The sequence below is a fragment of the Larimichthys crocea genome, chromosome XXIV (genome assembly GCF_000972845.2).
Source record: "Larimichthys crocea isolate SSNF chromosome XXIV, L_crocea_2.0, whole genome shotgun sequence".
Classification (NCBI taxonomy): Eukaryota; Metazoa; Chordata; class Actinopteri; family Sciaenidae; genus Larimichthys; species Larimichthys crocea.
The window spans coordinates 14,475,474-14,490,216 of NC_040034.1; the positions used below are offsets into that span (position 1 = coordinate 14,475,474).

The 14,743-nt window shown below is 39.4% G+C and overlaps 1 protein-coding gene across 1 annotated transcript; it reads left to right on the forward strand.

The window, feature by feature from the left end:
* Positions 1–166: 166 nt before the first annotated feature.
* Positions 167–14,438, forward strand: LOC104924650 (CD109 antigen). Its single transcript, XM_010738066.3, has 32 exons — positions 167–246; positions 394–545; positions 636–664; positions 811–1,044; positions 1,152–1,274; positions 1,381–1,420; positions 1,968–2,049; positions 2,143–2,233; positions 2,365–2,482; positions 2,578–2,687; positions 2,775–2,975; positions 3,258–3,359; positions 3,476–3,538; positions 4,291–4,461; positions 4,563–4,715; positions 5,429–5,504; positions 5,708–5,792; positions 5,891–6,008; positions 7,423–7,536; positions 7,751–7,969; positions 8,207–8,348; positions 9,083–9,259; positions 9,379–9,457; positions 9,572–9,803; positions 9,920–10,091; positions 10,492–10,682; positions 10,983–11,138; positions 11,265–11,327; positions 12,162–12,301; positions 12,449–12,605; positions 13,598–13,700; positions 13,914–14,438. The coding sequence occupies exons 1-32, from the start codon at positions 167–169 to the stop codon at positions 14,114–14,116; spliced, it is 4,176 nt and encodes a 1,391-aa protein (XP_010736368.3). The 3' UTR covers positions 14,117–14,438.
* Positions 14,439–14,743: the final 305 nt, after the last annotated feature.

Consider the following 14,743-nt stretch of genomic DNA (forward strand, 5'->3'; position numbering starts at 1 on the left):
TTGTAATGATCATGGGAGCGTGGCCCAATGGGGCGTGAGCGAGAGGACTGGAGGTGGGGTTTTGTAACTCGTAGGTCCAGGTCACTTTCACATACTGTAGCAGTTGCGGTCAGCTTAGGTGTCTGAACTGAAAGGTGAACGTGTGGTGAAGTGGGGGGACAGAACCATGGATGTGTTCTGGACAGTGGTTGTGTGTTTGGGAGTTGTGTGTTCTGCCGTCCCCGGTTCGACTCAGGATTCATCCAAGTAAGAGATGTGGTTTCCTAATACAGTCAATATCCAGTCATTTCTTTGAATACCTGAAGTCATATTTTCTATATTAACATGTTTTGTTTGTCATGATTCAACTTGTTTCACCAATCAATAACAAGCCATGCCTCCTTTTTCTACAAGGACATTGTTTCTGGTCTCGGGTCCAGAGACGTTGCATGGTGGGACACCCACTCCTCTTGCTGTCACCGTCCTTACTGACTTCCCTGGAAGAGTGATGGTTGAAGCAGCGCATGGCGATATCAAAGTAGCCCAAACGGAGGACTTCATAGGAGGTGACACAGAAATGACACAGAGATTTAGGGTTGATTTGCATCATTACTTCTTAAATGTTGGAGGGCTAAAGTATCATTCTGCTTTTTAAGGTTTGACCACGGTCGTCACGCTCCCTCCTGTGAGTATGAATTTCTTCTTCCTTTTTCATTCTTAGTTCTTTCGTCATTTAAAATTCTGTTGTTGGTTTTTCTCACAGATGAGAATGGAAATGTTTGAATGACATGTTTAGCCTGATATAACATTTATGAAAATGCTTCGCTCCAGATTCTTGGATCCATAGCCCAGGATTCCCTCTTTAACTTGACAGTGAAGGGCTACAAGGGAGACAGTCTCATTTTCTCCAACACGACCACCGTCAGTTTCAGCCCCAGGAATGTCTCCACCTTCATTCAAACCGACAGATCAAGCTACCAACCAGGTGACACCGTCAAAATCAGAATTGTGTCTGTTCAGCTGGATAACCATCCATACAAAGGCAGAGTGGATATTTCTGCACAGGTAGGTATCAGTCTTCAGAACAAAGCCAGAGGAGATGAAAAGATTTTAGGCGGCTATTGTCTGGTGGTTGTGGCGAAACTTGACTGACGTTCTTTTGTCACATGCAGGATCCCACTGGGAAAGTTGTCAACAGTTGGGAGTCCACAGGAACTCTGGGGATTGTGTTGCAGGATTTCATTTTATCCCAGACAGTTCTCCTTGGACAGTGGTCAATCAAAACCACAGTGAATGTAAGGATCAAATGTAGAAATGTTTTTACGTTTCAATAGCATACTGTTTAAAAGACTGTTTTTTGAATTGGTTAAGTGAAGCGTTATCCCATCCTCTCCTCTACAGGGCATCAGTTATGAGAGAGCATTCATTGTGGAGCATCATGGTAACAGATCAGTTTATCAAAATAATATATTTTAGTCATGCTAGCAGCTCTAAAGTAAGGCACTGTGGTCAGTCAGTTGGCCAGTCCACCACTTTGGTCAAGGCTAAAAGTATGTATGGATTGCCATGAAATTTGGTACAGATATTCATGGTCCCCAGAGGATGACTCCTACTAACTTTAGTGATCCTTCAATTGATTTCCTCTAGTGCCACCATGACATTGACAATGTAGATGTTTACTGAAATTTCCAAACAAGTTCTGCATGGAGATATTCAATGTCACAAGAGGGTAGATAGCAAATACTTTGTGATTATCAGACCTTTCCTCTAGCACCACTATCAAAAATTCTTTATTGTCTTTATGACCAAATATCTGCTAAACTAATGCCAGCCAGCCGTGTTCTTTGTGTTTACTGCTAATTTTCACATGCACTAAACTACTGTAACATGGCAAACATCTTTTATCAACCTCCTACCACAGCCCCACAGAGCTGCTAGCATATAGCAATATAATTACATAACCACAATTTTACTGACTGCTTCTGCAGAGCGTCCTCCCTTTGAAGTGCTGCTGAAGACACCTCCACATGTCCTCGTTGGTGATGGCATCTCAGGATCAGTAAGAGCTCTGTGAGTTTAATTAGCTCAGCAAGTTAATAATATCACATTTACACACATGCTAAGCAAGTATACAGTAGTACTTTGTTTTGTTTTTCTCTCTAGTTACTCTAGTGGACAACCTGTACAGGGAACACTAACTGTCTCAGTCCGTGTGGCAGCCTTAGCACCATTAGTACATACACAAACTAAAGAGGTGAGTTTTATTGTCCCCACAGCTCATTTATGAAAGAACAGGCGCCATAAGTCAACTTTGTGCATTTAGCCAATGGTTTACAGTTAGATTATCTAAACAGCATTGGCTAACATTTGACCATTGTTTTCCAGATCTATGGGTCAACACAGTTCTTCTTCAGCAAAGATCTGTTTCAAGCCATTTACACTTCAGGAATCAGCAGTGATGGCCAGTCATATATTACAGCCAGCATTACTGACATCTCCACAGGTGAAATATATTTGGAAATTATTAATATCAGCGTAGTTTGCATCTCAGTTGTATCCTCACACAATGCGGTTTAATCTTCTCTTGTCACCCAAAAGGACTTAAAGTGAACAAAACAGTTGAAGTCCGTTTTATGAAGAACACATTCGTCCTTGCCTTCCACGATTTTCCACCTACACTAAAACCATCTTTACACTTCTTTTCAAAAGTGAGCAATTTACTATTATTATGGTAATTTGATATCTATATTAATCCATTTTTTCCAAGAGTTACCTTCTTCGCTTTTATTCCACAGCTAAGGATCTCTAGATATGACAGAAAGCCACTCAGCTCAGAGGATCTGAAGCAGTCTGCTGTGATTGAAGTCACTCAGAGAACATGGAGAACATCCATGATGAACACCGAATCCAAAACTCTGACATTTCCAGTGCCTGAGGACGGGAATGTCCACATTAAGTTTCAATTACAGGATCAAGTAGTGACACTTTCTATTCTGGCAAGTATTTTGATTTACAGTACCTGGAATGGTGGTTCCCCGGGGAGAACAGTTTCGTTGTGCGTAAGATGAGTAGTTTCAGTACAGTCAGATTATACTCACATCTATCATTAAAATGACCCCAGGACATACATCAAAACTGATCTGAGGTAAAAAAAAAACAAAAACAAAAAAAAAAAATATCAAGAACATCAAAGAATAAATGATGATTTATTTTTATGTTGCCCAAATGACTGATGATATTTTAGGCTCATATTTTCTCTATCTTGTGTTTACATTCAGGCAAAATTTCAATCCAGTGAGGAGACTCTGACGGTCTACAACTACACCTCTCCTACAGGCGCATATATTCAGATCTCCCCAATCAACACCTTACCTGCACAGGTAACTCTAAACATACAATTTGTTCTGTTATGGTACAAACATGCCAAAATGATGATAAATGCATAAATGCTTTTTGCAACCAAGACATAATTAAAAAGAACATTTTTAACTTTCAGGTTGGATTGCCTCTTCAACTAGATGTGGAGAGTACTTTTCAACTGACTAAGCTTCACTTTGTGGTATGTTTGATTAAATATATCACATGTTCTGAATTTTTTATTCTACAGCAATTATATATTGCATGTGCAAATGGAGAACCATCAAGAAATCATGATGTAGAGCTTGACTTAACCTATTCAGGTCCAGATATGATATTGTTCTCACTGTTTGCATCAGTTTTCAATCACATATTGTATATATTTGTCCATCTATTTTATACATACCAATGTTGAGTTATTGTTTTTTAGGCAACCAGTAAAGTTTTACAGATATGCAGGTTGCTTCTCAACATGACATCATCTGTTACATCTGTTATCAATCCAAGACACAATACCCTACTATCCATACAAATAACTTTAAATATATCAACATTTTCACATGACAAGAACATGTGGGGATGTTTATGTGCCCACACAAGGACCTTTTGCTTTTAAATGTGAGGTATGATAAAAAAAATAAATTCAATTATTCCAACCAAATTCACAGATGTGTGTTGTGTTCTCAGATCCTGCTCTGATATATCCACATTTACAACTGATTCCTATTTTACTTTGATGTATAGAGAACTATAATCTTTGTGATCTTTGCAGTATTATCCAATATTCAGAGATGATGTTTTCAATAGATATCACTATGCCAAAACATGCAACACAAGAGATTGTTATGGGAACTTAAGGACCTCACTGCACTTTTTATTCTTTGAACAAAGTAATTCCACAATTCCTGGTTTAATTTGAGAACAGAAACTTCCCTTTTATTGTTGTCCTTCTAGGTGCGCTCTAGAGGTCAAGTGGTGGCGGCTGGGACAAAGACGTCATCCTCCTTTTCTCTAACACCAACAGTGTCCTGGTCTCCCGAGGCCTGTGTCACTGTCTACTGCATTTTTTCTGATGGAGAGGTCACCACGGACACAGCGCGCATACCTATCAACCAACACAACTATGTACTTTAGTTTGTTGTTTTTTCAATGTAACCCATCATATTATTCCAGTAAGTGCATGATAATCTGTGATATGACTGTGATTGTGTGTTTGCTTTCTGCAGGTATCTCTAAACTGGAGCAGTGACAAAGCCCAGCCAGGTGAGCAGGTTTCGCTCACTGTGACTGCTCTTGAACCCAGGTCACAGGTAGCAATCATGGTTTTGGGGACGCATGGTGACATTGTGCAGACTGACCTCGACTTAACAGTGGAGCAGGTATGACAACCATCGTGATTTGCCAAAGCCTAAAAGTTTATTACTGTATGTAAAATATAATTTAGGAGGCTTAAACTTCTGTAAACCTCTTAGGAAAGTAATTTATTTAGATACTGGCATTTCTCCTTTGTCCATTTCACAGTTTAATTACAAAACAACAGTCTCCTAATTCTGGGAATCCAGATTCCCTAGTTAAATACTTTAGCCAGTGTGTGGCCACTAAACCAGTTAGTCTGGATGTAACATATCTGTCTGCTTTGTTAGGAGACGACTGCTGTTTCTAAGAACAGGTAGCTTTAGTGCGTTGGGGGCAGGACCTGAGGGTAACTGATAGATGCAAGATGGGTTTCACAGTGAGCTGCCTCAAATTGACCATTCCCCCAAAGCACTGGTGATGTGTATTGTCTGAATAAATCCATAAAAGTGAGACCTCCTCAGGCGTCTACAAAGTTGAGACACCTTACACCTTACATCACCTGCCAAAACCTGACCTATATTTCATTTGTTGCCACACTAATGATGCATGCTCTGATATTAGACCTCACAGAGCAGTCTTTTATGCTAGTTTACACAGTATGAGATAAGATAAAAAAAGACTTTAATTATCCCACACTCAGGAAATTGATTATATTTGTATTTATAGCTGTATTTATAGTAGCTAGTATAACAGATCTATTATTGTTATCATCTTTTTTGTGTCTTTCACACCACAGGAATGTAATATAGGGATGCTGACCAATGCCAGACTTTTTATAAGAAATCAAAAGCAGCCCGATGGACCTAAAAATGGTATGATAATAAATATCACACTGAATTAATGTGATCCCTTTAATATAACATCTACTTTCTATTTAGAGTCCCTCTTGTGGCCATGTTGCGTACTGGATTGTTCCCACAATTTCAATACTACTGGGTTCAGTCTTCATTCTTCAGGACTTTTGACAGATTGAGCTTCATCTGATTTCTTCTCTTTGTTCTTTTGGGTTATGTAGAAAAAGATTCCTTAATGTTAAAGAAATACTGGAGCCACCTGATGGAAGCCACAGAATCCTTGCTGTGGTTAGACACTAATGTAGGGTGAGTGCTTAAAGGTGCATGTGCTGGAAGTGGGTAGGTAATTCAAATAAGTGATGAGTGATATATACACACATTGTTTTTTTCCCTGTCATTTCTAGTAATCACACTTGGACAAGTGAGAAGATAACAGTGCCAGATGGTGTTATTTCTTTGAGAGCTGTTGCACTGGTGATGTCAGACAATCTGGGTTTGGGCTTCACTCCTATGCCACAAAAGGTAACTAACTACTCACCTCTATATGCCAGTGATATTTGTATCTCCTACATATCGTGTTTGTTCCTTTTGCAAAGAGGATATTGTGCTTTCTGTGGTACTGAAAAAGGGGAATGGGAAGTGATTTTTGCATTTGATTTTCAAGCCTTCCTCTTCATAGTTTAGTCACCATAAAGGCTACTGTTGTGCCAACTTCATTTTTATTGCAGTAGAGCAGCAACAAAGATATTAGTATCACAAGGAAGTATTTTACACACACACATTTACCCAAACGTCCATTACCAAATCCCCTGTGAGCTGGCTCACCATAGTTTGTAACAATAATAACGAAAGGAAATCAGCCAGTTTTAGACATAACCAACACCTGTGGGTAAGGTTACAGGAAGTTTGTGAGCATCTTTCACAGGAGTCATATAATAATATCAGAGCTAGAGATTTGATAACCTGGATTTGTAATAATAGTAATACACCCTGTGAAGTATCTTAAACTGAATAAGCTCAAGTTTTGCAGGACGAGTAAGTGTTTATTTCTTTCAGTGCCTGCTCCCACAACATGTCTGAGATAGATACATGTCGTAGTTCTGTTTCCCATTCTGTGTTCATTTTACTGCGGGTGTGTCTGGGGTTATAAGGTCGTATAGAAAAGAATTAAGACGGTTTGTCGTTGTCGTCAGTGGTGTAAGGTGGTCAGTTCTTGTGGGGAGAGGGATATTTGGGAAGGCTGGTGTTAGATTGGACAAAGTGTCTGATTTGTGTTGGAATAGGTCTGATTGTTGGAGATAAAATGTAGTACACAGATGGGCAAAGCTGGCAAATATGCCTTCATGATAGTCGTTACCTAACATGCACAGGCCGTCTGTTCAAATCTAGAACTGCTGGTTTAAATACTGTATGAAGCACAACTTTAGCATCACAATAACAATGCCAGCATGTAGATGATAAACAGGTCAAATGCTTACCATGTTCACCATCTTAATTCAGCATGTTAGCATACTAGTATTTGTTAATTTGCAGCTGAAGGTGGTGGTTCATCAGTTCTGCAGGTATTTAGTCATAAACAAAAGAGGCATACTGACATTTTAACCAGATGATCACACTCAAGAAAATGTCTGGGACATAATTACAGTTCATCCTGAAGCCAACATGAATGTGTGTGCTATATTCCATGGCAATCAATTATAACGTCATGGTTGACCGATAAATAAATAAAGTGGTCTTTATCTCAGTGTGACAATACACAAGAATACATCTACACAATACACAAGAATAAATCTAATCTAATTCACAGAACTAAAGCGCACATTTACGGCAGTCGTACTATCTCACTAAGGCTGTGGGATAACTAGTAGTAGCTTTACCTTTTAATATCCACTGCTCATGTTAGCCTTTGAATTGTTTTACGTTCTGTCATTCGCAGTTGAGTGTATCCAAAGATTTTTCCTTGTCTCTGGATGTCCCATCACACCTTATCAGAGGAGAGGAGATTGTGTTGGAGGTGAAAATCATCAACCATTTAGAGCACGACATAGAGGTAAGAAGGACAAAACACGTGGAATATTTTGACTAAAATAGGAAATTATCTGACCTTTTCCACAAGTATTACTTTTTTCTTTAGATGCAACAAGAAACTCCCCAACTGATGATTGATTAGAGGCTTCTAATAATAAACATGTCATTTATGGCACACGGAAAGTGATACTTTCTTTATTTTAAAGGATTGTCTTCCCATATGTTTCTCTCCATAGGTCATCCTGCTGCTAGCACAGAGTGAGGCCTTCGAGTTTGTTTTGGCAGACAGAGGGGATGTCTCTGTGGTAAATGCCCAAAAGTTCACCTTAGGGAGTCATGTGTCTGCTTCAGCACTGTTCCCTATAAGGCCTGTTGCTCTGGGCATGATGGAAATATCTGTGGACGCTGTATCTGCGGAGGCATCAGACAGCCTTGTTTGGAGAGTGCTTGTGAAGGTATGGTATGATGGAAACACTCGATAATATCTATGAATTTAGTGTGGGAAATCAAAGTTAGTATAAATAGTGTGGTTGTGGCAAAGAGGCTGCTGTGGCTCAAATCGTCTTCTTTTTTCTGGCTATTCAATAATATAAAAATGTATTTGGATTTAAGAATGCAGTATGAAATACATGGTGCTACGTGGCAAATGGTTAATCCTATGATAACAGTGAATCACTTCCATGTTCCTGAAGCCTCAGGGCGTTGAACAGTTCCACTCAGAGACTCTGTTCCTGGAGCTGGCACCAGTGAAATACAACCATTCCAGATCCATCTCCTTCTCCTTTCCACCAGATGTGGTACCCGGTAGCCAGAGGGCCCATGTGGCATTGGTTGGTACGTCAAACATTTGTCAGTTTCCCTATTGTGCTGGTCGCATCTGAGTGCTGTTTGTGTTTACTTTTAGTCAATTAGGCATGTGTGATATATGCTTGTACTTTTTCCCTTTGTGCTTAGATGTTGAGCTCGGGTATATGTGCATCGAGCTCAGCACTGTCCTGCATTAGGTACTGAATGCTGAAAAATGGAAATGATGGACATCAAACATCAGGAATGTTTATGGCGGGCAGATTCTGAACAGCAGTCTGCTGTTTGGCTTGGCTCCATTCAGGTTGAATTGTGTTCTACCATTTGTTATGGTAGAAAGGCAAGACTCAGTATTTTCCTTAGTTGGAGCCAAATTTATGGAATCTGTACTCTGTTGTGATAGTGAGCTTCATTAAACATCCGACAAATGTGGATGGAGGATGGAGTAGTTTTCTGTTTGTGACTGCCTTTTATAGTTTCTTCTACATTCTTCCATACTTTGTAATTGAAATCGCTGCTGTGACTGCTCAAGCGGCCATTCCAGCTATTTTCTTTCAATTCAGGTAGCCGCTATGTAACTGCTATGGTGGAGCATTTTAGGGTTTTCCTTTGAGCATGTATCATTTCAGTAAAACCACACCAGAACACACAAACAATGCCAAAATCACAGTACTAACACTTCCCTCAGGTCCAGTCTGAAGCCCAGTAGTGAACATGTTGTGTAACAGTTAAATCCCCCTCCGTCCCTGTATTGTTTTACACAGGTGATATCTTGGCCTTGTCCATGAACAAACTGGATTCACTGGTTCAGATGCCTCTTGGTTGTGGGGAGCAGAACATGATCCACTTTGCTCCAAGTGTTTATGTTCTCCAGTACCTGGATAAGTCAAACCAGGACAATAAAGAGATCAGGAGCAGCGCTCTGGGCTACATGATGGAAGGTAAGCTGCCTTCATATGAGTCACTGGCATACAGTAAATGTGCTTTGGGTTATTTTTATATGGTTACTTGAATATAATAGGATATCTTTTGAGTATTGTGTTATATTTTCTGTTGTAAGGATATCAGAAACAGCTGTCCTACCAACGAGATGATGGTTCATTTAGTGCTTTTGGAGCCAGCACCCCTGGTAGCATATGGTAGGACACCAAGCTAAGCTTTGTCTTTTTTGAGTAGACACCATGTTGGTTCTTTAAGACGGGTAAAAGGTGCTTTAATTGCTCTGTCTCTAATAGTCCTTTCTTTGGTCCCAGGTTGACAGCCTTTGTGCTGAGGTGCTTCTTCCAGGCTCAGCCCTACATGCAGATAGACCAGAGTGTCCTGACCAGGGCTGTGACGTGGCTCTTAAAACACCAGGGGCCCCAGGGGGAGTTCAATGAGGTGGGCAGGTTGATCCACACAGAGATGCAAGGAGGACTAGATAATGGTCCCGAGGCACTCACTGCTTATGTACTGATGGCGCTGCTGGAAGACGAGAGCTATGTGGTGAGTCAGGAGAGAAGTTAGGTAGTCAGACTTTATCATATTTAAGTGTTGTATACTGAATAAAGTGTATGTGGAATAATGACATTAATGATATTTAATCTGGTTTCTGTGTGCAGGATAGGTACGCAGACAATATCTCTCGGGCCCAGAGGTACCTGCAAGACAAGGTGTCCAGTGGAGTGGCCAGTAACTACAGCCTGTGTCTGGTGGCCTATGCTTTAGCGCTGGCCAATAGTCCTGTGGCTGGCACTGCCCTGACTGAGCTCAGCAGGAGAGCACACTACAGAGGTAATTTAGTGAAGGCACTCTGTTGTTTTATGTTCAGGAAAGTGCAACAGTTACATTCCTATTTTAATGTCTTACCATCAAAGATGGCGCATTACTGCCAATGAAACTGAGCAGGTTTTGTTCCATGATGACGTTACAGATGTCAGAGAAAACTATTACAAATTACATATATTTGATTTTTATTTTTAGAGCCACCATAATGTGTGTGTTCATGGTGGCTAAAATACAGCTTTCAAAGGAATTTCAGCTCTAATTATAAAGATATGATGCATGTCACATTTGTGGATGACTAGAAGTTTGGGAATGTTTCCTACCACCTCTGATTTAAGAACTAGAGGCCTGATTGTCAAACATGTTTCTATGATTACCCTAAAGACTACACTGTCATTTTGTACCAAAGATGGGGTCATGATGTGGAGCTCCTCAGCTGGCCAGGACTTACATGAGGGGAAGCCGCGCTCAGCGCAGATCGAGATGGCCTCTTACGTGCTGCTAGCTAATTTTCGACGTGGCAGCTTGCTGGAGAGCATTGAGCTCATGAAATGGTTGTGCAGACAGAGAACCCATCTAGGAGGCTTTGGGACAACGCAGGTGACACTTTTTCTGTTACTTGAGAAGCCAAAGTGTTAGTTTGTACTTTTGAGTTGTAAGATTTGGGGGGATTTAGTCTGATTTTTCAGTTTCCAGTTTTTGTCAGTGTCTCTGTTCATCTCAAAATGGCAATTTCATATATATTTTTTTTTAATTTATGCAAATTATACCTATTCAATTTCCAATTGTGGTCCCATATTTCAAAACTACCCCCCAATTCTGCACCAAATCAAATATTCGGTGATATAATCCAGATGCAGGTACTTTGACCTTTTCCTTTTTCTTGTTCTCTTTCCTCAGGACACAGTGATTGCACTCCAGGCTCTTGCTTACTTCTCTTCCTTCAGTGGTGCCATCGCCATCGACCTCAGGCTCAATATATCTTCCCGAACGTCTTCGCTTGTCTCAGAGTTTCACATCAACTCCAACAACTATCGGACGTATCACAGCAAAGAGGTACTAGATCTGGGTGGAAACCCATGCGTTCTGTATAATGTCTATATGATTTAAGATATATGATGCTGTATATTACTGTACCACTCAGAACATTCTTTATTTTTCAACTTTTACTTTGTTTTTTAGATTAATGTCGAAGATGTAAACCTAACTATAAACATGGAAGGACGAGGATTTGCAGTCTTTCAGGTACAGTTTTAATGTTTTTCTTTCTCTGTGCTGTACATATTATATCTTATTTAATAAGGCAGACTCATTTAGATTTCAAGACAGGAAACATTCACAAAACAGAAACAAGAAATCGCTACAGAATAAAAATAAAAAATTAAAAAAAAGATAATAAAGCTTTAATATCTCCAAGGGCTGCTAAACCTATGTAAGGAAAATGTAACAACATGACTCCAAACTACCCCTCACAATATTGGAATATTTTCATACCTCCAGCACATTCACCTCAACATAAAGAGTAGTTTAACCACCAGAGCATGACCAGAATACATTAAACACAGCAGCTGTGCATGATAGCTTCACCCAGCACAATGTACTGCATTGTAAATGCTAAACCAAAACAGCTAAATGCAAATGCAGCATGATAATAGACACTCAGCAATTAACATCTGGAACAAATACTCTACTACTTGAAGTCCTGTCTGTGTTCAGCGTGTCCAGATAATATCACTCAGAGGAGGACTCTGGTAAAAGGTTAATCTTTCCACTATGTTAAATTACAACCTGTTGTCTTCTGTTCAAGCCCCCCTCTGTTATACTATATCGCCAGTTTTAAACTCTCCATGATTCAATACTTTAACACTGAAACAAGTAAACGAGAAGACGGAGAGATTAAATCTTTATTTCATTCTTGCTTTGTGGAAACGAAAGTTTTCTCAAGACTATAAGAGATATTGTTTTTGTGACTTTGAGGCCTTTGCACTTAATCATTACATTACAGACTCATATAATCTCTGGCCGTGCTATCAGGCAGAAGTTTTTTACATTTTTAAACATCTCCATAAATCCTTCCAGATGAATGTCTTTTACAACCTGGAGAGCAAAGTATTTTCACAGAAAGCCCGGCACGCTATGGATGAAGAGGCTTTCCTTTTGGATGTGAAAGTCACTGAGGACGTAGACCACAATCACATGCGAGTATCGATATGCACAAGGTAATTACTATAACTTAGGTGGACATGTGTGTAAGGCTGACTTTCTTTTAACATTTACCATAAGATATGCCTTTTGTCATGCATGTCAGATATTATGTAAAACAAGGAACTGGAATAATGTGACCCTTTTGCATTTGTCCTCTTTAGATTAAAGGACAGTCAGGCGATAAATCAAACAGGCATGGCTATATTGGAAGTGGGCATGCTCAGTGGTTTCAGTCTTTCTCCTGGAGCTACCACACCAGCAGATATCATCAAAAAGGTGGAGGTAGAGCCTGAGAAAGTCAGCCTGTACCTGGATTCAGTAAGTGTTTCATCTTGTCGTCATGAGTTGAGTTGGACCACACTGTACATTTAGTTATTCAAACATTTTGTCAAAACAGAACAGCTTGAAAATGACGTTTCCTCAAACATCTTTTGTTTTGTTTTTTATTCATCCGATTATGAATTTATTTTTCCTTCCCAAACATGATGATTTAAATGATGCTTTCGCCACACTGCCAACAATATCATTCTAGTGAGAGATTACTTAATACTTTTACGTCGATTGAATTTATTTATGGCAGTGAAAGCTGTTTAGGTTGATTAGGCTCTTCAGAATTTGCCTGTGTGTCATTTTTGACTGCAAACTTAAAACCCCTCATTGGCGGAATGAAATTTCTATTTTTTTCAGTATTATGGAGAGGTTTTTCTCATAATTTTTATTTCCCTACATGATGATTCAAAATTATGTTTCCAAGCCTTCACCACAATACCAAGAATCTCATTCCCGTGAGGGATTACGGAATACTTTTTTAGAAATATCTTTCATACAAATCATACTTACTTATTGCATGAAAGCATAAAAAAACATATTGTGTTATTGTGTGTCAATGTCTGGAGGCAAACTCCTCCTCGGGCCATTAAATCCTCAAATTCCCAGAAAAACATGATTTCTGTATCTACACTGTATTATTGTATCTTAAAGGTCTGCAAAGAACCACTGATTTCTTGTTAAATACAAATTAAAGTGTAATAGAGAAAGATATTTATGCACAGTGGCCATTTGCTGGTATTCTATAGCAGCACTGAAAGCTTTAGCGAAGGATTAGAACAAGGTTTTCAACTGAACAGATGTTCCTCTTATAATCAAGTAAGAATAGACTTCACACATTACATTTTGTAGGACAGTATTTGTTTCTGCGTGGTTGGTTTTTTTGCATTTCTCACTGACTTCTCTCCTTTCACCACAAGAATAAATAATTTCCTATGTCAGGTATATCATGTTTTATGACACTTTTCTGGTCCCATTTGCAGCTTACCAAGTCAGAGGTTTGCTTCACACTTCCACTCCTTCGAGATTACAAAGTGGCCCACGTACAGGATGCTGTGGTGCAGGTTTACGACTACTATGAACCTAGTGAGTATTGTTGCAAACTGTGAGTTAACATTACTGGAAGTTCATAGGAAAGCACAGTTTTTCAAAAACCATGAACCTGAAACTAAATACAGAGTGCTGTTTAAGCTATGATGATATTATGGCCTTAAAATCATTTTACTAGCCAGTGATTTACACAGTGCTGTCATGCACTGAGTATCATAATATCATGTGGTCATTCTTCCTGTCTCACAGCGAGAAAAACAACAAGAACATACCGCTCAGATGTCCTGCACAACATGAACTCCTGCTTCTTTTGTGGTGAAAACTGTGATCGCTGCAGGCCAGGCATCGCTATCGCAGTGTCCTCCATGCTGTCATCTCACTCAATAAGCAGCGCCACCTACAGTTTGATTTGCCTGTTTCTTGGAGTGGCTTCTTTTTTTATTGTAGTCTAATTAGCTAAGGAACGTGTGTGATAAATATACTTTGACATCATTTTTTAGCATGTCCACACACTGATATGCACTGGATGTAAATGTTTTAGATCCAGTGTTCTTTTCTAATGTCTTGACAAATGATTGTAATATTTAGAGAGAGGCCTATTTGCATGCTGCTCTTTTTCTCAGTCCACAGGCTTTCCGCTGTTTACGGTGTGTTTTGTATTGTTCGGACATAATGTGAATGAGTAATTAATGACTTTGGAAACCTTTCTGTTAAATATCATTGATATACTCACTATATTTTTTGGTTTGATACATGAGAAAATGAATAAAATAATTTGAGCTTATATTTTACTTTTGTTGATTTATAACAGTCACGCTTGACTGAACCAGATGTCATTGAGTTAGAGTTTAAATATGCCACCCAGGAGGAAAAATGCCCTGCAAAATCATTTGGAACGAGGTAAACTCTACTTCACCCTCTGCCACGTCATGAAACTCCGAGCCGAAGGAATTTAGACTGACCTGCAGCAGTATGCAGAGGGAACACACACACACACACATAAGTCATCACTGGAGAGTAATCAGGTTTGGCATCACTGACGTATCATGAAGTATGAATGTTATTTCTAAGAGGTGTGC